Source organism: Helianthus annuus, chromosome 16 (genome assembly GCF_002127325.2).
Source record: "Helianthus annuus cultivar XRQ/B chromosome 16, HanXRQr2.0-SUNRISE, whole genome shotgun sequence".
Taxonomy (NCBI): domain Eukaryota; kingdom Viridiplantae; phylum Streptophyta; class Magnoliopsida; order Asterales; family Asteraceae; genus Helianthus; species Helianthus annuus.
The window spans coordinates 169,355,803-169,381,933 of record NC_035448.2 but is presented as its reverse complement, the minus strand read 5'-3'; the positions used below and the strand labels follow the sequence as shown (position 1 = coordinate 169,381,933).

At 39.9% G+C, this 26,131-nt stretch overlaps 1 protein-coding gene across 1 annotated transcript; it reads right to left on the bottom strand.

Annotated features, from left to right (window-relative positions):
- Positions 1–14,463: 14,463 nt before the first annotated feature.
- LOC110919915 (F-box/LRR-repeat protein 25-like) lies at positions 14,464–15,656 on the bottom strand. The gene is made up of 2 exons (XM_022164163.2): positions 15,441–15,656; positions 14,464–15,345 (listed from the first exon to the last, which is right to left on the bottom strand). The coding sequence occupies exons 1-2, from the start codon at positions 15,654–15,656 to the stop codon at positions 14,464–14,466; spliced, it is 1,098 nt and encodes a 365-aa protein (XP_022019855.2).
- Positions 15,657–26,131: the final 10,475 nt, after the last annotated feature.

Below are 26,131 nucleotides of genomic sequence, written 5' to 3'. Positions count from 1 at the left end.
ATATCAAACCTTAATAAGCCCAATTGACTTTTAGGCAATCCATCAACAGTAGGCCCAGTAACATATAAAATAAAAGGAAAACATATTAAAAAATATGTAAAATAAATAGTTTGGTATAGAACTGGAATGAAACCATATTAGTGTATATTTTAAACACATTTTCCCAAATTTGTGCTATCGAAATGGTGAATATTTTCTGAATGCCTGTGTAGTTTGTGCCGTAAAAAATAAGTCACGCCCCTTTTTAAGTTGGGCTTTTTTCTAGCCCACTTGCCTCTTTCTAGTTGATCAAAATGTGAGCGTGCAAACTCTTCCATCAACTTCATATCATACACTAGCGAAATCTGCCAAAGTGATTGACAACTTATTCACACCCAGTCAATTCGCAAAGCTTATATATGTTCAGGTTTGAAGCAACCGAATTAAAACAAAAGATTTGTCATTATGACAAACATACAATATGCACCTTTAGAATAATTACATTTTTCACACTCCCATGAAGTTCCCATATCAATACACAAGTTTCTAACATCTTTAGGATTTTGAACAGATGGACTGTTTATAGCTTGCCACACTGCTATGAACATTAAAAACTCGATGTATTATGTACAACAAACATTGATACCTGTTGTTGGTCCACGATGATCTATACGAGACATCATTGGGGGATAGAGGATTACTGGATTTGATTGATTGTCAGTTTATATATTGATGCAAAAAATCAAAGAACTAATGCTTATCGAAGAAAACAAACACATGGTTGAAATCGACGAACATACCACTAGGGATGAGCATTTGGTACAGGGTACCGGTATATATTAGGTACCAGTACCCATTTTCCCCATTTTTCGGTACCAGTACCGTATTTACAGGTAAAACACCAGTAATACGGGTACCCACTTGCTCGTCTTTCGGTACCGAACGGGTACCATGCTCATCCCTACATACCATGATCATAGAAAGCAAATTTAAAACAAACTAACACAGTGTTTAACAAATATATGAATGACTACAAAATAACAAAATGAGTACATAATAACAAAAAACAAATATTTACAGTTTAAATAATTGTAGTATCTAACTCTCACATGGGTCTTGCAACCTCAACCTCGCTGCATCTTGATGTCACTAGGGTACAAACCCATTAATAGGGGTACATTAGATATATAGCCTAAAGATAACTAACATCTGTTTTTTAACAAAAAAAAAACAACTTTTCTAGTTAAGAATGTTTGTATAGTAGTGTAGTTGGATTAAAGAGGTAGTTGGAACGAACATAGCATATGTGTAGACGAAACACGAGGTTTAAAAGAAGATTATCAAGCCTAGGTTTTTCCCTTCGCCTTACAAAGCCTCGAGGCGAACAAAGGGTAAGCCTGACGCAGAATTATGTAAGGCCTCCTAATCCAAGATCTCACTCAGCTAAAGCCACCAACAGGTGTGCGGAATCCACCTGATGATTAACCACTGCAGATGAAACACTAGTATGCAAAGATTTGTGAGAGAAATCAAGAATACACTGAGTATTCTTGATGAGGAAGATGAATGACGTCACTCACACAAAGCAGCCGCCAGACAAAACACACACAATGATTAGGGTTAGGTGCACAGAATTTGACACAGAATCGCCGCCTTGTCTATTCCACATAAAGGTATATATACAAGGCGAAACCGGACTTTCAAGACAAACTAGAAAGCCCAGACAAAACATACTACACAAAGCTCAGACCTTTTGACCTAAACAAAACTCAGACAAAAGGCTACACAACAAAATCTGACCTTTGTCCTATACAAAACTCAGACAAAGGCCTATGCTAAAACTTGGACAAAATGTCCAAGGATAAAACTAGGACTATCTTTCAATGAATGTACAATAAAGACCCTATAGAATGGGAGACATGCACTTATCACCTAAAGTGCATTAACAAATTAAAAAGTAAAATATAAAATATTATATATCTTGTTAAAATAAAATAATTGACACAAATATCTAAAGCATCAAAAATAAAATAATTTTAAAACATCAAAAACACACATAACCCCCTAAGGCGAATGTTTTCTTACCGCATCAGCCCTTAGAGCGTACATACAAACATAACCCATGAGGGGCCCTCATACACGTTTTCTTCCGCCTCGCCTCGCCACACTCCTCAACCGTTTTTTTACTATGACGAAACATACACAGAAGATCTTCTACAAGCAACAAATATAGCATTTCTGAAACAAAAATATGTCTAGACAATAACAGCAAATATAAGTATTACAGTCTAGACAATAACAGCAAATATAAGTTTTACAAGAATCTGTTGTGCACTTGTGTCTGTACTTTGTCTGTATTCGGTCTCGATGTAAACGATGTCTATGTTAGTCCTTGTAAGTTTGACCAAGTCAACTATCCTCCTAGTTTGACTTGGCCAAACAGTTAGTTATGAATGTAACATGTCTGGTCGAAGGATATCTCATCGAAGGATAGTTAGATCCTTCGATGAGCTCGAAAGTTGAACCTTCGATGGATGGACCTCGATAGATCACTTCGAGGTCACTGTGAACCCTTCGATGGAAGTCTGATCGAAAGATGATCTTTCGATCAGTATTCCTGATCCTTCGAGGTTCAACATCGATAGATGATCCTTCGACATCTATCGATCCTTCGGTGACCTGCTGTGTATGGGTATAATACCCATGCAGTGTGTTCAAGAGAGACAGATGACACAGAGGATAGAGAGAAAGTAGAGAGCTTCTGTCCGAAAACACACACACACACTTGAGAGTTTGCAAAACATTTGTAAACATTGTGCTTGTAACCGGAACCTTCATTCGTATTAATACAAGTGGTGTTAATCGGTGAACCTTTGTGTGTTTGTGTTTATACTTGTTTCATCTCGGTTTGCTTGCTAGCTTGGATTCCGCACTCGCTAGTGGTTTGTATAACAAGGTTTAGGTTCGTCATCCTCCGAGAGGGACCTACAAGTGGTATCAGAGCCGTGGCTCTTTACCTTGTTTAAAACCGGGTTTGTTCAAGTTCTTGGTGTGTTTGGACACTTGGTTTAGCACCCGTTTTTGGTGGTTTTCTTGCATTTTTAAACTAAAAACGCGTTCTAAACCTTTCGGGAGTGTTCAAGGTTGGGTTGGGTAACTTAAAACTTGTTTTTAAGAACTTTGTATTTCCGGCCAAATTCCGGTCATTATTCCGGTGACTGTTTTCTGGATAAGGTTGTCCATTTTGGGTAATATTTTCAAAGTTGGTGAAAAGTTGTGTCTGCACATACCTTCTGCCGAAAGTTGTGCACCAACCATCACCTTTCCACCTACCCGTCAACTTCGTGTCAGTGTGTCAGAAGCATTCGAAGATATCCTTCGACATCGAAAGACCATCTTTCGATCAAAGGAAGCTCGATAGATAAGCATCTTTCGAATCTTTCGAAGTCTAAGCATTATCTTTCGTTCGGAATCTTTTCGAAGGATACATCGTTCGAGCTACTGTTTCTTCGAAAGATAAGGATTTATCTCGAAAGATAAGGATCTTTCATGTGAATCTTTCGAGATTAGTGAATTTTCGATTTCGAAAGATAAGGATCTTTCATTGTGAATCTTTCGAGATCAGTCGAAAGATAAGGATCTTTCATTGTGAATCTTTCGAAATAATGCTCGAAAGATAAGGATCTTTCAATTGTGAAGTCTTTCGAAGTCTTTGCTCGAAACTCAACAGTGATCTTTCGAACACTGTTGATCCTTCGAACAAGTCTTGATCCTTTCGAACAAGTCTTGATCTTTCATTCTTGTCTGTTTGAATTTAACAGTTTGTGTTTGTGTAGGTTTCTATTAGTATTATCAAAATGAGTTGTACAAGTCCTTGGGAACTGGAGTATTGACTCACAATCTAGTCAAGAGCTAACCTCTGCTGCAGCTTGGGCAAAAAAGTATGTTTCCACCGCCATCAATCAGTCCAAGTCAATGGGCTTTGGTATCCAATCAAAGTCAAAGCATTCAAAATCTTTTGATTAGTGAAAGCGAAACGGGCAGCAACAATCGTCCACCAAAGTTGAATCATATGAACGACTTTCCATCATGGAAAAACCGCTTTCACACGTATGTTCAAGGGCAAAGCACCGATCTTTGGACGTGTTTCATCAATGCATTCAATGCTAATCTTGAAGGTTGCTGCGTCCACTTCAGAAGGTTATGCTAACATGCTGGAAAATGACAAGAAGGCTTATGAATTGGAGAAAAAGGCCTTTGCTACACTTACACAAGCACTCAACAAAGATATCTATCATCAGTTCTCCTACTGCAAGACCACGAAAACATTGTGGGATGCCTTAGTTGCTAGAGGAGAAGGCAATGCAGCTACTCGAAAGTCTCGTCATGATTTGTTGAAGAAAGAGTTTGAATCGTTTCAATTTTTGGAAAACGAAACTCTAAATGATATGACAACACGGTTCTATCATCTGATTAGTGAAATGTGTGCTTATGGGGTTGTCTACTCAACAAGACATGGTGAATAGGTTTGCTGACGCTTACCTCCAAAATGGAGTTCTTTATTGAGTTGTTGAAGCACACTGGAACTCTAGACACGGTTAACATCTATGAGTTCATTCAGAAGCTGGAACATAAAAATGATGAAGAAATCAGGAAAGCAAAGCGAGCTCCCGCTCCTCAGAATACAGAAATGTACCTTCCAGGCTTCGATGCTTTGGCAAGATCCGCTGCAGCTCAGCAACAGCAACCTAAACTGCAAACTGCATTTGTGTCCAACACAAGTTCTCTTCCGTTTCCTCAATCAACTGCTGCTCCCGGCTTTTGATCCGAGGTCTTACATTCCTGTCCCAACACAGCCACAATCCAACTCCACAACAACAACAGCAGGCTCACTATACAAGAATCTCAACCTCAAACCCTAACACAATCCGAGTCGATATTCAAACCTTCACACCTAGCATTGAAGTTGCTAAGGAGCACATGGAAATTATCAATACAATGGTCAGTGCTTACTGTGGTTGGTAGCAGTCAGCTTGGAAACATCAACATGACCAATGAAGATTATCAACAATCAACAAGGAAGAAATGAGTTGATGGATATTAAGTGGGCTTTTGCAAGTGCGGTAGAAGGGCCAAAGACTTTATGGCTCGTACTGGTAGAACTTCGTTGGAAGGAAAGAAAGATACGAAGTATGGGTTTGATATCAACGCTGTTACATGCTTTAATTGTGGTAATAAAGGGCACTTCAAACGTGAGTGCACTCGACCAACAAACAGGCAATCACAACCCTTTCAGAAACCAAGACGATACTACAAACGTGAATGCCCACAAGAAAACCGTGAAAGGAGGATGGTGGCAGTTAATAACAATCAGGGCCAGCCTGGAACTTCAAATCCCAATCGGCTTGGCTGTCAAGCTGATGAGGGATGTGACTGGTCAGTGCAGTTTGGTGAAGATGATCAGAAGAAGTGGAACAGCTTGTTAAAAGATCATCGAGCATGTTCATAAAGAAGAGTCCTTGGAAAGTGATGACAGTTCTGGTTATTCTGGAAGTTCTGATGAAGAAGCTCTGTTTTGGGGATAATCACTCAGAGTCTGATGTGAAGGAGGAAGGAGGTGATGATATTCAAGATCTACTGAATGAAGCTATGAGCTTAATGTCAGAAATCATTCTGATTAGGAAGGCTGCCACTGCATCAAAGGAAATGGAGAAGTTTTTTCTGAAGATGGAGCTTTTTCTTTTCAAAACTGCCTTTATGGCAAACGGTTCAGCCTCTTCTAGTCAGGTAAATTCTGAACCTCCTGCTCCTAGTGTTTGTAAATCATGTGCTGATATGAACTTGAATCAGAAAAGCTTCATAGTCATAATCAGAATTTGGTTATTGAACTGTCGAAATGCAAAGAGGCGAACATGGCTTTAACTCGGAATGAAAAAGAATTTAAATCTGTAATAGAAACATTAAAAAAATGTGTCCGAGGTTAACAAAGTAGTTTACCACAAGCAAGTAAGTAAAATGAATACATTAACATTGTGGAAGAAACTAAAAGCAATTAGCCATTGCCCAATGCGAGCATGATGCGATCAAACAAAAAATTGGAAAAGTTATTCTTAACTCCCCATTTGTGCGTTGATCACATCATCGAGTGTGTCACAACCGAAGGAAATCAGAAAGGCATAGGGTATAAGAAATGTCCGCCCCTTTGATGAACAATTATACCAAGATGCCTGATGAGGAGGAAATGCCTCGGTATGAACCCAGTGTGCCTCTTGATGTTGAGGAATTTGCTGCTGGCCTAGGGTTCAAACCGGACAATTCTTCAAACACATCCTCTAAGGAACAAGAGACTTCATCATCCATGAAGCAAAGTCCTCCAATTATCGAGGACTATGAGACATCGGATGATGAATCAGAAGTGGATGTAGGTGAACAGGATAAATCACTTAACAAGATGAAAGGAGTAGTTATTCCACGAGAGAATCACATTCTTTGTGATCCAGATACTCTTGATGTCACATCTGTTAAGAAGCAAGTGATTGATCCTATCAAAGTTGATAAGACATGTGTGTCTACTGTTAAAAGCAATAATGTGCTGTATACATTGGTTGGAGATAATAAAATCTACTCAGATCATGTTTTCCCAATTAAAAATGTAAATAAATCTTTGATTGACAAAGTCTTTGAAGACAACACAAACAAATTTTTGGGAAAAACACTTCCGGGAATTGTGGTAACACAGTGTGATCCAATTCCTAAGGCTGAGATTAGAAACAGTTTGGTAACCAAAGATCTTCAACCACTCAACAACCTACTGCTTCTAATGTTAAACAACCAGTCAAACGAGCTCAAAATCATAAAGTCTCTCAGATGAAGTCTGAAACAAAAGGAGCTCGATTTCAAAAGAAAGCAAAAGATGTCAAGTTCGTGTCATCCAAGGGTACTGATAAGATTGAAACTTTTGAGAACAAATCTAACACGGATTTTGTAAAACAAGTGACAATCTTAAAACGTAACAGTGATAACAATTACACTCAACGCACAAATGGGTGTGATGAAAAGGCTAGTACCTCGGGTTCCACGAGTTCGACATCTTGTGGTCAATCAAGTTCTCCAAAATTTATTGAAAGGAGAACATGTTTTAAATGTGGAGAAATTGGGCACATCATCAGAAACTGCCCAAATGCTCCAAAGAGTAAATTTGTTGAGAAAGCTCCACCTGAAACAGTTCATCCTCAACGTCGGTCAGTTTCACCTAAACAAGATAAACGAACTGTAAAAGAACAAGAAACTAAACAACGACATAAGAACATGAAAACTGTTGAAAAAGCTTTAAAATCTGAGGTTAAAACAGTTCAAAGGGAACCAAGTGTGTCACAATCTATAAAACCAGAATCTTCAAAAAATGGTAAGCAAAAACAAACTTGGTTACCTAAGGTGGGTGACAATTCAGGGGGAGCAGTTGTTCTTGAAAACCATCAAGAGATTGATATCACGTTTCGTGATGCTCAGGGACGACCCAAGACCACTAAGGCTTGGGTCCCCATTCTCAACTGATGTTTTTAAATGACATGTGCAGGATGTTCTAGGAGGAACTATTAATAGTCACTGGATTGTTGATAGTGGAGCATCCAGGCACATGACTGGCGACTTACGGCTCCTATACGACGTGAGAAACATTAGAGGAGGGTATGTTGCTTTTGCGGATGACAAAGGCGGATTCATCACTGGAGAAGGAAGTATCTCCAATGGCATCGTGTGTTTCGATAAGATCAATTATGTTAAGCAAATTGATCATAATCTTCTCAGTGTGTCGCAAATCTGCGATAAGAAATTCACCGTGCATTTTGATGATGCCGGCTGCTATGTGCTGAAACCTGGATTCAAAATTCCACAAGAATGGATTCTCTTATCGGCTCCGAGAGTTAATGATCTTTATATTCTCGACATGAGCCAGGCGATTACAACATCTGCACAAGTCACTTGCTTTGTCTCTAAAGCCACGGAAAAGGAGTCTATATCTTGGCACAGAAGAATGGGAACACATTCACTTGAGAAAGATGAACCATTTGGTGAAAAATAATCTTGTGAATGGTGTGCCTGTGAGAAGTTTTCATCTACAAGATATCTGTGTCTCGTGCCAAAAAGGGAAGCAAACAAAGAAGTCTCTCCCTTTGAAGAAAATCAACACTGTCAGCATGCCTCTTGAACGTCTTCATATGGACCTTTTTGGACCTATGAAGCACAAGACAACATTCGGAGATGCTTATTGTCTAGTTGTTACTGATGATTATTCTAGATTTTCTTGGGTATCCTTTATGGCACACAAGAGTCAAACTCCTGGCATCCTCAAGGATCTTCTTACAATGTTAGAGAATCTCTATTCGTTGAAAGTGAAGAGGATCCGAAGCGACAATGGAACCGAATTCAAGAATCAAGTTATGGATGAGTTTTGTACTTCTAAAGGCATTCTTCATGAGTACAGTTCTCGTTATACTCCACAACAAAATGGTGTCGCGGAGAGGAAGAATCGAACGATTATAGAAACTGCAAGAACAATGTTAGTAGAGTCGGAACTCCCTATTCAATTCTGAGGGGAGGCTGTATCGGCTGCATGCTACACGTTAAACAGAGTTCTTACGGTAAAGAGACATGGCAAAACTTGCTTCGAACTCCTTCAGAAAAGGAAACCGGATCTTTCTTACCTAGAACCGTTTGGTGCTCCATGTACTATGATTGAGCCGGATGGAAAGTTTGGAGCAAGAGCTATCGAGGGTTTCTTCCTTGGATATGCTACTCCGAATTTTCGTGTTTGGAATCTAGCTACCAAAAAGATTGAGCTATGGAGTGAAGTGAGGGTTCAAAGGTACACGAGTCCTGTTAGGGCTCCGGGTGATCCGTGGATGTTCGATTATGATGGACTATTTGACTCCTTCAATCTGCCAACCTTTGACGAAGAATCAGCAGCGGCTAGGATGTTGTTGGAAAGTGACAACGCTGCTGTCTCGCCTTTGGTTAGACCTATTGTTGTTGACCCTCAAGCTTCTTCGTCTGTCAACAATATGGTTCAAAATGAGGTTTATGAAGATGCTGCTGATTATAATGATTCTTCTGAAGATGATGAATATCATGACGCAGCTGAAGGATCTTCGGCTCCAGCTGCTCCTGTTCAAGGTGCTTCTGTTGATACACCTCATATGCAGAATGTAGACACTGCTGAAGGGAATGCATCCACCTCTACACACATTCCTGGTGTGGAGTTGGTTGTTGATCTTAATCTTAACAATTTGGGTATCAATGCACGTGTGCCAGAAAATCCTGAAATGAGGATTCATGATACCCACCCCCAGCAGAATATTATAGGAGATGTCCATCGCGGTGTGCAGATGCGTAATCAGCTGAGAAACAACCGGAATGCTGGTTTGTATTCAGCTATAAGAGAATCTGGTCAACAAAATGACTGGTCCTTCGCGTGTTACGTGTCACAAGAAGAACCAAAATCGTGGAAAGAAGCGTTGAAAGATAGTGCTTGGGTTGAAGCCATGCAGGAAGAATTGCAGCAATTTCAAAAGCTTGGTGTTTGGAAGCTTGTTGAAAAACCTGAGAATTACAATAAAATTGGCACTCGATGGGTTTTCAAATGCAAGAAAGACGACCGTGGAGTGGTTATTCGGAACAAGGCACGTTTAGTCGTTCAAGGTTTTCGACAGATAGAAGGAATCGACTACAACGAAGTCTATGCACCTGTTGCACGTCTGGAAGCTATTCGGATCTTTCTGGCTTATGCCTCATTCAAAGGATTCAAGGTTTACCAAATGGGCGTGAAAAGTGCATTCTTACATGGTGTGGTTGAAGAAGAGGTGTACGTCGAACAGCCTCCAGGCTTTGAAGATCCTGTCCATCCCGATCGGGTTTGGTTGCTCAACAAAGCTCTCTATGGTCTTCATCAAGCGCCACGAGCTTGGTATGCAACCTTATCCACCTATCTGCTAGAGAACGGTTTTCGAAGAGGTCTTATCGATTGTACTCTCTTCATCAAAGAACAAGATGGAGATCTTCTTCTGGTTCAGGTATACATTGATGATATTATTTTTGGTTCTACTAATGATGTCTTGTGTAGGAATTTCGAGCGCATTATGCAGGATAAATTCGAGATGAGTGCTATGGGGGAAATGACCTTTTTCTTGGGCCTACAAGTGCAACAAACTGAGTCTGGGATATTCATCCATCAGACTAAATATGTTGGTGACATCTTGAGCCGGTTCCAGATGTCCGATGCAACGCCCATTGGTACCCCACTGCCACAAAATCACGGAATTACTCCAGACTTGAAGGGTGAAGCTGTTAGCCCCTCATACTATCGCGCGATGATCGGATCTCTCATGTACCTCACAACATCAAGGCCAGACATAATGTACCCAACGTGCCTGCTAGCCAGATATCAAGTTAACCCGAAGGCCTCACATCTTGCAGCTGTAAAAAGGATTTTTCGTTATTTGAAGGCTTACCCTGACACCGGTCTGTGGTACCCTAAGGATAATAACTTTGACTTGGTCGCATTCAGTGATTCTGATCATGGCGGATGCAAAATCGACGGCAAATCCACAACGGCTGGATGTCAGTTTTTAGGAAATCGCCTAGTCACATGGCAGTGCAAGAAGCAGACGTGCGTCGCTACATCAACATGCGAAGCCGAATACATTGCTGCCTCAAGTTGTTGCTCCCAAGTTCTTTGGATCCAACAACAATTGCGGGACTACGGTTTTGAATTCCTAACTACTCCTATTTACGTTGATAATTCTGCTGCATTACAGATCACTAGAAATCCTGTGCAGCACTCAAAGACCAAATACATCGAAATCAAATATCACTTCATACGTGATTGCGTTGAGAAAAGACTAATCGATGTTGTTAAGGTCCACACCGATGACCAACGTGCCGACCTCTTTACCAAAGCTTTTGACAAATCTAGATTTGACTTTTTATTATTGGTAAACGGCATTAAGGTCAAGCAAGAGTAAACCAACATCGGAAAATCATTTTTGTAAATACCTTTGTGTTTTAAATTTGTCTTAGTTTATTGATTTTAGGGGGAGTAAATCCAAAATCTGAAAATCCAAAAACATCGAAAAATTTCAAAAACACAAAAACAATGGAAAAACAAAAATGAGTTTCCTGGAGAGCAAAAGAGAAAATGATAGTACATCAGTGGTCTATTCAAACCTCTTTAAACCTTAAATGAAAAACGATAAGCAGCTCTATATAAGATGTATCGGTAGGCTCACAATCATTTTAAAGTGTGCAGGGTGATATAAACTTAAATCGACTGAAGATCAGGTGGGAACCATTCATTGGCATATGGTCTTAGTACCGAAATTTTGTTTGATAGTTTGCCGAGGTTCTGAGATATTCGGTCTTTATGCTGCTTATCATCTGGGTATCATGGTTGTATCTTTTACCGAAAAATAACGGGGACGCAAGTCTAGATCTTCCATGATACTATACATACGTGTACATAATACATACTGCATTCGACCTCAATAAGTGATAAACAATCACATGTCCAAACAAATAAGTGATAAAATATCACATTTATCCGGGAGTCAAGTTCGTCTCTCTGCTGTACGAAAGTACTGACCTGTTCACGGACTTGCTCCTGTGCCCTCATGCATATGAAAATCAAGTTCCTCATCAATAAGTGATTATATCACATAGGGCTTGTTTTCAAATCAAAATAAGTGAGTATCTCACATCATATACGGTCAAACAGATGATAATCGGTATACTCACCGGTAAGATGAATTCTCGTGCATACCTTGATACGGGAATGTGTCGTGATGTGGATGAACACCGGTCGGTAAGTATAAATCATACCTTAACGTATCCCCTCGCCATGATTACATCTGATAAGTTGAGCTTAAGTGGACAACAATACCGATAATTGTTATAGGATGCTTATCTTAATGTTAACTAACTGAACAACAAGAGTGTTTTGACATGACCGTACACTGATATGATTCTCTTACCCTCGAAACTCGCAAAAAGAATGTCTGTATATATTTATTTACTGCTTAACTTTCATTGTTTTCCTTTTAACAGTTTCGTCGTTTGGTGCATATCAGCACGACATTAGCGGTGATGTCGTTTGATAACACTCAAAGGATATTAAAATTGTTGTCTTTTAATTTCAAAAACACACCTAAAATCTGTGTTTTAATATAAACTTTATAAAAGCCAAAAAGATTTTCTTTCTACTTTATTTTCGATCGTACGATGTTGGAGCTCGAGTCTTCGTTACCTGAAACCTGACTGAAAACCGAATGGACTAAATCTTCATAAACGGTCGAAATTTGCAAGTTTTGAAAGTTAAATCTAAAATTGAGAAATTTATTAAACTTTCAAACTGTCGGACGGTGTTTGATTGTGACATGGTCATTCGCGTGTCATTTGTTTATGCTAACTATTCCAAGCAGTTGTTCTCATTACGCGTTTAGATTTCTTGCATGTGCAGATTCTAAAGGCTAGGAGAACATGGTCAATGACAAGCTTTGGAACGAAGACACGACGTGAAGGCGCTCAAAAGATGAAGATGATCGAGTTGCCGCGGACCATCATCAACACCACAAGGATCTCACTTCATAAAGATCAAGTATTTCACGAGCATAACTCGAGGGGGAGCTTATGTTAAGGGGGAGTTTGTCAGCACACTTCCTACATGATACGGGGAGTTTGTTGATACACTTTCTACTTTCAAGACGTGAAGACTTTGAAGATCCTCCGACATTGAAGACTCGTAAGGACATCCGAGACAAATCTGCACAAATCGAAGATTGAGACAAAGCTACAGCCAAGGGGGAGTTTGTTGGTGCACTTGTGTCTGTACTTTGTCTGTATTCGGTCTCGATGTAAAACGATGTCTATGTTAGCCTTGTAAGTTTGACCAAGTCAACTATCCTCCTAGTTTGACTTGGCCAAACAGTTAGTTTATGCATGTAACATGTCTGGTTCGAAGGATATCTCATCGAAGGATAGTTAGATCCTTCGATGAGCTCGAAAGTTGAACCCTCGATGGATGGACCTCGATAGATAGTCCTTCGAGGTCACTGTGAACCCTTCGATGGAAGTCTGATCGAAAGATAGTATTCATGATCCTTCGATAGGTGCAACATATAGATGATCCTTCGTGACATCTATCGGATCCTTCAGTCAGACCTGCTGTGTATGGGTATAAGTACCCATGCAGTGTGTTCAAGACAGACAGATGCACACAGAAGGATAGAGAGAAAGTAGAGAGCTTTCTGTCCAAAACACACACACACACTTTGAGAGTTTGCAAAACACATTTGTGAACATTGAGCTTGTAATCGGAACCTTCATTCGTATTAATCCAGTGGTGTTAATCGGTGAACCTTTGTGTGTTTGTGTTTATACTTGTTTCATCTCGGTTTGCTTGCTAGCTTGGATTCCGCACTCGCTAGTGGGTTTGTATAACAAGGTTTAGGTTCGTCATCCTCCGAGAGGGACCTACAGAATCCAAAACTAAGAAGTCATGAATAAAATTCCAAAGCAGAGAGTACCTAGGGGAACATCTATTCTTGTCCACAACCTGGTTTCGAGTCAGGTATCAAAATATGAAGCATGCCGGAAAAATAAAATTTATCCATGTCTGGGGTAAGACAGATATAAGGACATATGAAATGGTTCTTTTAGCTCGTTTACAGAAATGGCATCCTTAATTTGTTGAAGATGTTGACTTTGAATCTCCACCTGTCAAAAAAAAAAAAAAGAAAAAAAAAGAAAAAGAAACAAGGGTTCAGAAGACTAATAACAATTAATACAAGAATACCAACAATTAGAACAAGGGCCTCACCAAAGGCTGTTTCTAATGCCATAACATGCCCATGTGTATACCCGGGTATCCTCTTGTTTACATATTTATTTTGTTACATGCACAAATGCATATTATAAATATATAATCTTACTTGTTTGGATTTAGTATACAAATAGATTAGTTTGTATTCCATGTGCATATTAATGCGATTTGAATTGTATTGTTATGATAATGCACATGTTCATAAAATGTCTATAATGTGACTGTGTTCAAATTTATTGTGAAAAATACACTATGTTACATTCTATGCACATAACCATAACATAGTGTTCAAAATTTTATAAGTTACTTTCACTATCAGCTACACATGTTCATGTGCATATCACTAGAGAGAAGAAAATAGTCCAACCGAAATGTTATATTAATCATTTAGAAGAGAGGATAGAGAAAAAAATTCTTTACATGTTTACGCAATGGTCCACATAAGTTCTTGCAAAAAAAAATTATATAGTTTTGTATATTGAACACACACACACACATATATACACAATATTACATATGAATACAAAAAAATATAAAAACGAAAAACTGGCATCAAAAGAAACTAAAGAAGCATAAGTAAAAGAACCTTTAGAGCTGCAGACAGGATCAAAACACTAATAACGGAACAGCAATGGTTTTGGATTCAAATCGATATGAACCTTAAGAGCGGGAGAGCTGCGACTGAAATAATCGAGAACACTGGCAAACGCAGTCAAGGATTTCGGTAGTCGGTGGCGTGAAACCAAAGTCAAACTTTCCAAACTCGTGAAAGGGCAATTTTGTCTTTCACGCAATTCCGGGAACTTAGAAAGAAGCCTCACGGCGTCTAAGTTTAAGGTAAGAGACTTTGCTTTACAGAGTTGTTGAAAAGTGTTGATCAACAGCTCAATAAACATCGGTTGCCCCTGAATAGATCTATGATAGATTGTTTGGAAATTTACAGTTTTTAATGAACAAAGATCTTTAGTGGATAACAAAAACCTAGCAATGCCATTATAGGTGAACGAAGAAAGCTTTGGTGCTGAGACCACAAACTCACACGATTGATTAATACATATCAACGATAGACTCTCTAATTCACTCGACTTGATTATGAAAGTATCGATATTAGATAACGTACAACCATCCAAAGCAAGAGTTTTTAGATTCGGAAATCGGGAAAACAAATCAATAGACCTACTAGCATCACCGTTAGGAAGTTGTAACGTGAATGTAACACGTTTAATAGTCAAAGTGGTCAATGCTGGAAAATCCCATGTCAGCGACGGACTTATTTTAAGCCCAAAATCGATACTCAAAACAAGGTGTTCGAGATATCGAGATCTAAACAAAGATGAATCGAATCCACCACGTCGTGTTTGCTTATCACCCAAGAATTCAATCTTTAGCTTTCGCGTCCTGTGCGACATTGCGTAGATTACGATCTTTCTGAGAAGCCGAAGAGTGATGGAATTTGATCGGAAATCGATGGTGGAAAGCTCGGTAACGTCATCACGCTTAGATAGAAATCGGTGCGCAAATTTGGGAAAGTTAGAGCTACTTGCTTAGATAGAAATCGGTGCGCAAATTTGGGAAAGTTAGAGCTACTTGCCTGATCGGGAGATGGCCTAATCTCAAAGTTCAAATGCGAGTGGGATTTCCATGTATTTCTCCAGCTTTGTGATAGAAGACTACTTCGAACGACAGATCGAGTATCTATGAACGAAAATATGTGATGAATCACACCATCTGGCAATCGAGTGATCCGATCATTTTTCGACAATTCCCTAGCTCTACTTCTAACCTTTGACGATCCCCTCCGAGCCATTTTTAGAGACAAATGTAGTGATCCGCAATGAATTTCGTTGTTCACAAAGGAAAGGAACACAATGTAGAATGGATTGGAGTGTGTGTATTTGTGTTGGATTAAGGATTTGGAAGAAAGTTATTTGGAGCCCTAGTTTTGTGTAAGCCTTCGATTTTTGGATTTGGGGCTGCATATTGACGATTAGCGATTTTATTTACTTACGCTTTGTAGCTCTGGGTTCATTGAACTTGGACATATATGGAAACCGTCGGAAATGTGCATATGCCATGGATTATATTTGTTGTTCGAGTGTTACTCATTGCTCATGTTATAGCAAAATATCAATGTGAATGACATAACATACTTTTGAATAAAAGGAAACAAATAATCTTACATGAATCAAGTGGGTTCAAAACACAAAGCTACCACAAATGACTGAATTTATTATACAGAACTAATTATGCATGTTCTCATTAAGGTAATTTGCAAATATAATGAATATGAAGAAGATATTTGAAGTGGGATTATTCTTATCTAAAGATTGCAACTTTCATAGAATGTACACAGTGACTTCCAATGCAAAAGAAATACCTGATATTCATTAACAGAATGCAGCTTTCTAAAGAAAATTTTGCCAACAGAAATATAAATTGTTGGTGCACTTGTGTCTGTACTTTGTCTGTATTCGGTCTGTATGTAACGATGTCCTGACTTGTGTTGTAAGTTGACCAAGTCAACCATCCTCCGGTTTGACTTGGACAACAGATTGTGTGTTGAAAGATGTTCTGATCGAAGGATAGTTCCTCGAAGGATGGTGTTAATCCTTCGAGGTGCACGAAAGATATGGTTCGACTGATTAGACTTCGAAGGATGATCCTTCGAGGTCAATGCTGATCATTCGAACAACTTGTGGTCGATAGATGATCCTTCGGACCATCTATCGGAACCTTCGGATCCTTCGATCTGGCATCATGGGCTGGGTATATATATACCCATGCAGTGTATGTGTGAGTTAGTTCTGTCATTTGCACATCCGAGAGATAGAAAGATTTGAGAGCATTCTGTCCAGAACTCACACACACACTTAGAGAGTTTATAGAACATTTCTGTAAACATTGAGCTTGTAACCGAACCCTCATTGCATTAATACAAGTTGTGTTAATCGGTGAACTTGTGTGTTTGTTTCTCTACTTGCTACTAACTCGGTTTGCTTGCTAGCTTGGATTCCGCACTCGCTAGTAGGTTTGTATAACAAGGTTTAGGTTCGTAATCCTCCGCGAAAAGGGACCTACAAGTGGTATCAGAGCCTCGCTCTTTACCTTGTTTAAAACCGGGTTTTTACAAGTTTTGGTGTGTTGAAACACTTGGTTTTGCATCTGTTTTTACTTGTTTTCTTGAATTTTCTTTGAGTAAAAACGTGTCTAAACGAACCGGGAGTGTTTAAAGTTGGGTTGGGTAACTTGGAAATTGGTTTTTAAGAAACTTTGTATTTTCCGGCCAATTTCCGGTGTGTTTCCGGTGACCAGACTTGGTAGATAAGGTTATCCATTTTTGGCATAGTTTATTTCAAATCTTGGTTGGTAAGATTGTTGTCAGCCTGCCATACCCTTTTGCCGAAAGTTGACTTACCAACCAATCACCTTTTCACCAACCCGTCATATCTGTGTCAGTGTGTCAGTGCACATTCGAAAGATATCCTTCGACATCGAAAGATATCCTTCGACATCGAAAGACCATCCTTCGATCAGTGACAGCTCGATAGATAAACATCTTTCGAGTAGTCCTTCAAAGTTCGAAACATATCTTTCGATCAGGGAATCTTTTCGAAAGATAGTTGTTTTATCTCGAAAGATAAGGATCTTTCAAGTGTGAATCTTTCGAGATTTTGAGTCTTTCGAAGCCAGTGCTCGAAAGTCAACAGTGATCCTTCGAACACTGTTGATCATTCGAACAAGTTTGATCTTTCGAAAGTGAGCTATACGAAAGATAAGGATATTTAACTCGAAAGATAAGGATCTTTCAAAGGAGAATCCTTCGAGTTCTTGAATCTTTCGACATCATTGTTCGAGATTCAACAGTAATCTTTCGAGTACTGTTGATCCTTCGAACAATAGTTGATCTTTCGATTGTGGTCTGTTTGTTGTTAACAAGTTTCTGTGATTTCAGATCCTTCGACCAGGATCCTTCGGCTGTGTATCTTTCGGATCATTCTTACTTAGCATTTATTTTGCTCATCTATCATGAATCCGAGTTGGTGGGGAAGTCCGGCTCCAGACAGTGGAAAATACATGAATACCAGTCAATCTCCATCATGGGCCGAATCTCCGGTATCTACATCCTCACAAACAAATGCCACTCCAGCTGGTCAATGGGCGTTTGTTTCAAATCAAACTCCGAGTATTCAAAGTCTTCTACTAAGCGAAAGTGAAACCGGAAGTTTGAACAGGCCTCCAAAGTTGATGCATCTTAATGAATATCCGGGATGGGTTGATCGTTTCCATACATACATTCTTGGTCAAAATACAGAGTTGTGGTTGCGGTTCACTACGGAATTCGATCAAACTATCGAGGTTGCTGCTTCTTCTACAGCTACATTTGCCGATCTTCCTGATGATCAAAAGAAGACGTATGACTTAGAAAAGAAAGCATACGCTATTCTCACTCAAGCACTGAGCAAGGATATTTATCATCAGTTCGTCAGTTTCAAGACTACGAAGAAGCTGTGGGATGCATTGAAGACAAGAGGAGTAGGTAATGAAGCCACACGTCAATTACGACGAGATCTACTGAAGAAAGAATTCGATGGCTTCACATGTATGGATAAGGAGTCCTTAGGAGATATGACAAGCCGTTTCTATCACCTACTTACTGAGCTGACCAACTTTGAAGTCACAACGACTCCAACAGAGGTGGTAAAGAAGTTTGCCGATGCATTGCCTCCTCAATGGAATAACTTTCTGGAAATCTTGAAGTACAACGGAACGTTGAAAACTACAAATATCAACGATTTCGTGCAACTTCTGGAGAACAAGGATCAGGAAGAAACGTTGAAGGCAAAGAGAGTTGCAGTGCCACAGAATCCAGAGATGTATTATGGCACCTCCACTACTTCATCTGCAAAAGCCGGTTCACATGTTCCACTTCAAACGGCGTTTGTCACAAGCACGGATATGTATGGCAATCCAGTGCAAGTTCCTGTAAAGCCGCCTCCAACCACAGATCTGTATGGAAATCCAATACAACCACCTCCTCCTGCTCCTGCTCAACAACCACAATATGCGTGTTATGGAGGAACATCATCTGCTGCAGGTCAACAATCAAAGCCAAATACAGTACAGCTTGACACTTCAAGTTTCTCTAAAGTCAGTGTAGAAGTAGCTAAGGAACACATGGAGCTACTTAACACTGTAGTAAGCGCGTACTGTGGGTTGATAGAAGGTCAGATTGGAAACATTAATCTGACACAAGAAGATTACAGGCAGATTGATAAGGAAGAGATGGACTTGATGGATATCAAGTGGGCCTTTGCGAGTGCTGTGAGAAGAGCAAAGGATTGGATGGAAAGTACTGGCAGAACCAGCTTGGAAAGTAAGCGAGACACCAAGTATGGGTTCGATAAGCAGGCTGTTAAGTGCTTCAACTGTGGTGAACGGGGCCACTTTAAAAGGGAATGTACAAAGCCAGCACAGCACGGGAATCAAAATCCCTTCAGAAACCGAGGCAACCAGCAGAATCAGAACAGAAACACTGAGCGTTCATTGGTGCCTGCAAATAACCAAACCAACCGAGCACTTGCAGTTCAGGTGGATGAAGGTTGTGACTGGTCAATCCAGTTGGGTGGTGATGCTCCTGATGAAACATCATGTTTTGCTCAGATTGTGAAGGAGCTAGTTCACACCAGTGGTGGAGAATCTTCTGCCAGTGGTGGTGAATCGTCTGAAGATGAAGACTCTTCTGGTTATAGCAGGAGTGCTGATGAAGAATCATCCAATTCTGGTGATGATTATGTGGGTGAGACATCGAATGCAGCAATCGATGCAGATATTGATGAACTCTTGGAGGAAGCTGCAGCAGAAACTCAAAGAAGATCTATTTTGGTGGATCAAGCTGCTTATACTTCGTCTTCTCTCCATTCAGCTTTTATGGCTAATGTCGACGGTTCATCAAGTCAGGTATGTGTCGATGAACCCACTGCTGTTAATTGTGATGAATGTGCTAGGTTGCATGCTAGATGTGCTGAAATGGAGAAAAGTATGTCTGAGTTGCAAGGCAAACATGATGCTTTACAAGCTAGTTTGTTTGACTTGCAAGACAAACATACTACTGTGAATGAGAATTTGAGTGACTTGCAAAGTAAGCATGAAGCTTTGCAAGAGAAATATGATGTGACATTCCTCCACAATCAGAAATTGACTGTGGACCTCTCTAAATGCACAGAAGCCAACATGTTTTATGAAAACCATGAAAAAGAATTTAAGTCAGTAATTGAAACATTAAAGAAGGATAAAACAGAACTGACTAAAATGGTTTCAAGAAAACAAACTGATATTAATTTGTATATATCTCGCCTTGAGAGTATGCAAAAAGAGATGGCTTGTGTGAAAACCGAAAGTGATGCGATCAAACTCAAGCTAGACAGTTATTTGAGTTCTAGCTATGTGTTAGATCACATCATTGACGTTCAGAAGGAAAAGAGAGATGTCACATGCATAGGCTACAAGAAGTGTCCACCACCAGTGAGACATAATTATGATGCCATGCCGGATGAAGAGGACAGGGTTTTCTTTGAACCTTCTGTGCCTCTAGATGTTAAGGAGTTTGCTGCAGGACTCGGATACCAAAAGGAAGTATCCTCAGATTCAGATGTGTCAGCAGATACATTTGTGAGTGCTGAACAGAATCAAGATCCTCCAGTTGTGATTGAGGATGCTGATTCGTCTGATGATGAATCTGATGATACTGTCCCAGCAAAGTCTGATGCGGTAGCCAAAAATGAGGACATACCTCTTGAGAATCACATTCTATGTGATCCCCCTGTCAAACCCGCTAAGACTGTTGCAACTGAGTCCTCGTCTGAGAAGGAGTCGGAGAGTGTGAATTTGCTGTACACTCTAGTTGGTGATGATAAAATTTACTCAGACAAAGATTTTCCCATTAAGAATGTTAATCAATCCTTAATCTGCAAAGTCTTTGAGAATTCGACGAGTAAGTTCTTGGGAAAGGCAGGACCTAAAGTTACAGTTACACAGTGTCCTCCTATTCCAAAAGCTGAAATCCGAAAGTAATTTGGCAACAAGAAACTGCCAACAGTGCCAACACAGCAAAATCACACCAAACCCAAAGGTAAAACACCGGCTCAAGCTAACAAGAAGCCGAACCAAAAGAAGAAGAAAAATGTTAACTTTGTGAAATCGACGGGAACAGACAAAATTGAAAAGTTTGAAAATCAATCTAACTTAGATTTTGTCAAGAAAGCTTTTGTCGAGAAAAGAAATGAACCAAGTAGTTCAAAACCTAGTACCTCGGGTTCACAAAGTTCAACATCATCGGCTAAGCGATCACATGATTCTTCGGGGTTTGTAGAACGAAGATCATGTTTTGAGTGTGGAACCATTGGGCACATTATTAGAAACTGCCCATATCTTCATAAGCAGAAAGGAAAGGTTGATGATCCCCGTGGCAAAGCTGACCGTAAGCCAACTGTTTCCACAAAACAAGATCCCCGACTTGTAAAAGAAAGGGAAAAGAAACAGAAAAGGAAACAGGTCAAGAAAATTGAAAAAGCAATTAAAACCGATGTGGTTCAAAAACAATCTGTTGTTGTAAAACCAGACAATTCTAAAACTTCAAATCATCAAGAAGTTAAAATTTTAAAGAAAAACACTGGTGAAACCAAACAGACTTGGAAACCAAAAACGGTTGTTGAATCAGGGGGGCCATCACAATTCACCAACCATCAAAGACAAGAAGTGATTGTCATTGATGAAAATGGAAGACCCAAGACCACAATGGCTTGGGTCCCCATCTCCAACTAATTCATTTGAGTTCATGTGCAGGGTGCTTCAGGAGGAACTATCAGTAGTCATTGGATTGTTGATAGTGGGGCATCCAGGCACATGACAGGCGACATGAAGCTTCTCTACGATGTTAAATCTATAAGAGGAGGTTATGTTGCTTTTGCTGGAGATAAAGGTGGATACATTACGGGTGAAGGAATGATATCTAACGGGATTGTCAGCTTTGACAAGATCAATTTTGTGCAACAACTTGATCACAATCTTCTTAGTGTTTCTCAAATTTGTGACAAGAAATTTTCAGTACACTTTGATGCTAATGGATGTTATGTGCTGAAACCCGGCTTCAAAATTCCAAAAGAATGGATTCTCTTGTCGGCTCCAAGGATAAATGATTTGTACGTCCTTGACATGAGCCAGGCTATTACTACGTCTGCACAAGCAACTTGTTTCGTTTCTAAAGCCACAGAAAAAGACACTATCTCTTGGCACAGACGAATGGGTCACATTCACTTACGAAAAATGAATCATTTGGTTTCAAATGAATTGGTGAATGGTGTTCCTCTCAAAAATTTCCATCTTCAAGACGTCTGTGTTTCGTGCCAGAAAGGAAAGCAAACAAAGAAGAAGCACCCTACAAAGAAGATCAACACAGTGGCAGTTCCTCTTGAACGTTTGCACATGGATTTGTTCGGTCCTGTCAAGCACAAGAGTATTCGGGGTGACCAATACTGCCTTGTGGTTACTGATGATTATTCAAGATTTTCTTGGGTTGCGTTCATGGCACACAAGAGTGAAACCTTTGGTATTATCAAAAACTTAATCATTCAGATTGAGAATTTGTATAAGTTGAAGGTTAGGCGGATACGTAGCGACAATGGTACTGAATTTAAGAATCATTCCATGGCGGAGTTCTGCACTTCAAAGGGTATTCTTCATGAGTTTAGTGCAGCTTATACTCCTCAACAGAATGGTGTCGCTGAACGTAAGAACCGCACATTGATCGAGACTGCTAGGACAATGTTGGTAGAGTCACAGTTGCCTATTCCATTCTGGACTGAAGCTGTGGCCTCTGCATGTTACACATTGAATAGAGTCCTTACAGTCAAAAGACACAACAAGACCTGCTTTGAGCTTCTTCAAAAACAGAAACCAGATTTGTCTTATCTAGAACCGTTTGGAGCTCCATGCACAATCATCGATCCTAATGGAAAGTTTGGGGCAAGAGCAATTGATGGATACTTTCTTGGGTATGCCACCCCTAACTTACGAGTCTGGAATCTAGAGACTAAAAGGGTCGAGGAATGGTCTGAGGTCAGAGTACAAAGGCACACCTTGCCAGTCAAAAATCCGGGTCAACCTTGGATGTTTGAGTACGATGACTTTTTCAATTCGATCAATGTTGAAGCCGTTGAAGAAAATGCTGCGGCTAGGATGTTTTTCGAGAGTGACAATGCAACAGTTTCACCGGTGGTTCGTCCGATTCTTGTGAATCAAGAACCATCTTCTTCGGTGAACAACAATACTCTCAACAATGAGGATTTTCATGATGCAAACGAATTGAACGAATCTTCAGAGGATGATGAATTTCTAGATGCAGATCAAGAAGCTCCTACAACAGCAGTTCATGGTACTTCAGAGGGTACTCCTCCAGTGGATACACATAGAACAGCTGAGACTACTGCATCATCCTCTTCGTCAATTCCGGGTCTTGAATTGGTTGTTGATCTTAACCTCAACAACCTGGGTATAAATGTTCCAGTTCCAGATAATCCAGAAACGAGGATTCATAATACCCATCCTCAACAAAACATCATTGGAAATGTGCAGAGTGGCGTACAAACAAGAAACATGTTGCGAAATAACAACAATGCAGGCTTGTATGCAGCTATTCGAGAATCCGGGCAACAAAACGACTGGTCCTTCGCGTGTTATGTCTCACAAGAAGAACCAAGAACGTGGAAAGAAGCCTTGAAAGATAATGCTTGGGTTGAAGCAATGCAGGAAGAACTGCAACAATTCCAGAAGCTGGGTGTCTGGAAACTAGTAGAGAAACCTGCTGGATACAAGAAGATTGGTACCCGTTGGGTTTTCAAATGCAAAAAGGATGACCGCGGAGTTGTTATCCGAAACAAAGCTCGTTTAGTCGTTCAAGGTTTTCGTCAGATTGAAGGGATCGACTACAACGAAGTCTATGCACCAGTGGCACGTCTCGAAGCAATTCGAATCTTTCTAGCCTATGCGTCCTTCAAAGGATTCAAGGTCTATCAGATGGACGTGAAAAGTGCATTTTTACATGGTGTGGTTGAAGAAGAGGTGTACGTCGAGCAGCCTCCAGGTTTTGAAGATCCTATCCATCCCGATCGGGTTTGGTTGCTCAACAAAGCTCTCTATGGTCTACATCAAGCACCGCGAGCTTGGTATGCAACCTTATCTCACTATCTGCTGGAGAACGGTTTTCGTAGAGGTCTTATCGACTGTACTCTTTTCATCAAAGAACAAGATGGAGATCTTCTTCTGGTACAGGTATACGTTGATGACATTATTTTTGGTTCTACTAATGATGTCTTGTGTAGGGAATTCGAGCGCATCATGCAGGATAAATTCGAGATGAGTGCTATGGGGGAAATGACTTTCTTCTTGGGCCTACAAGTGCAACAAACGGAGTCTGGGATATTCATCCATCAGACTAAATATGTTGGTGACATCTTGAGCCGGTTCCAGATGTCTGATGCAACGCCCATTGGTACCCCATTGCCAACTAATCACGGAATTACTCCAGACTTGAAGGGAGAAGCTGTTAGCCCTTCTATCTATCGCGCTATGATTGGATCTCTTATGTACCTCACAGCATCAAGGCCAGACATAATGTACCCGACGTGCCTGCTTGCCAGATATCAAGTTAATCCGAAGGCCTCACATCTTGCTGCTGTCAAAAGGATTTTTCGTTATTTGAAGGCTTACCCCGACACCGGTCTGTGGTATCCTAGGGATAATAACTTTGACTTGGTCGCATTCAGTGATTCTGATTTTGGCGGATGTAAAATCGACGGCAAATCCACAACGGCTGGATGTCAGTTTTTAGGAAATCGCCTAGTCACATGGCAGTGCAAGAAGCAGACGTGTGTAGCTACATCAACATGCGAAGCTGAATACATTGCTGCCTCAAGTTGTTGCTCCCAAGTTCTTTGGATCCAACAACAAATGCGGGACTACGGTTTTGAATTCCTAACTACTCCTATTTACGTTGATAATTCTGCTGCTTTAGATATCACTAGAAATCCTGTGCAGCATTCAAAGACCAAACACATCGAAATCAAATATCACTTCATACGTGATTGCTTTGAGAAAAGGCTAATCGATGTTGTTAAGGTCCACACCGATCACCAACGTGCCGACTTATTTACCAAAGCTTTTGACAAATCTAGATTTGATTTCTTATTATTGGTAAACGGCATTAAGGTCAAGCAAGAGTAAAACCAACATCGGAAAATCATTTTTGTAAATATCTTTGTGTGTTTTAAATTTCTCTTAGTTTATTGATTTTAGGGGGAGTAAATCCAAAAGTCTGAAAATCCAAAAACATCGAAAAATTTCTAAAACACAAAAACAATAGAAAAACAAAAATGAGTTTCCTGGAGAGCAAAAGAGAAAATGATAGTACATCAGTGGTCTATCCAAACCTCTTTAAACCTTAAATGCAAAACGATAAGCAGCTCTATATAAGATGTATCGGTAGGCTCACAATCATTTTAAAGTGTGCAGGGTGATATAAATCTTAATCGACTGAAGACCAGGTGGGAACCATTCATTGGCATATGGTCTTAGTACCGAAATTTCGTTTGATAGATTGCCGAGGTTCTGAGATATTCGGTCTTTATGCTGCTTATCATCTGGGTATCATGGTTGTATCTTTTACCGAAAAATAACGGGGACGCAAGTCTAGATCTTCCATGATACTATACATACGTGTACATATTACATATTGCTTTCGACCTCAATAAGTGATAAACAATCACATGTCCAAAACAAATAAGTGATAAAAATATCACATCTATCCGGGTGTCAAGTTCGTCTCTCTGCTGTACGGAAGTACTGACCTGTTCACGGACTTGCACCTGTGCCCTCATGCATATGAAAATCAAGTTCCTCATCAATAAGTGATTATATCACATAGGGCTTGTTTTCAAATCAAAATAAGTGAGTATCTCACAATTTATACGGTCAAACAGATGATAATCGGTATACTCACCGGTAAGATGAACTTTCGTGCATACCTTGATACGGGAATGTGTCGTGATGTGGATGAACACCGGTCGGTAAGTATAAATCATACCTTAACGTATCCCCTCGCCATGATTACATCTGATAAGTTGAGCTTAAGTGGACAACAATACCGATAATTGTTATAGGATGCTTATCTTAATGTTAACTAACTGAACAACAAGAGTGTTTTGGCATGACCGTACACTGATATGATTC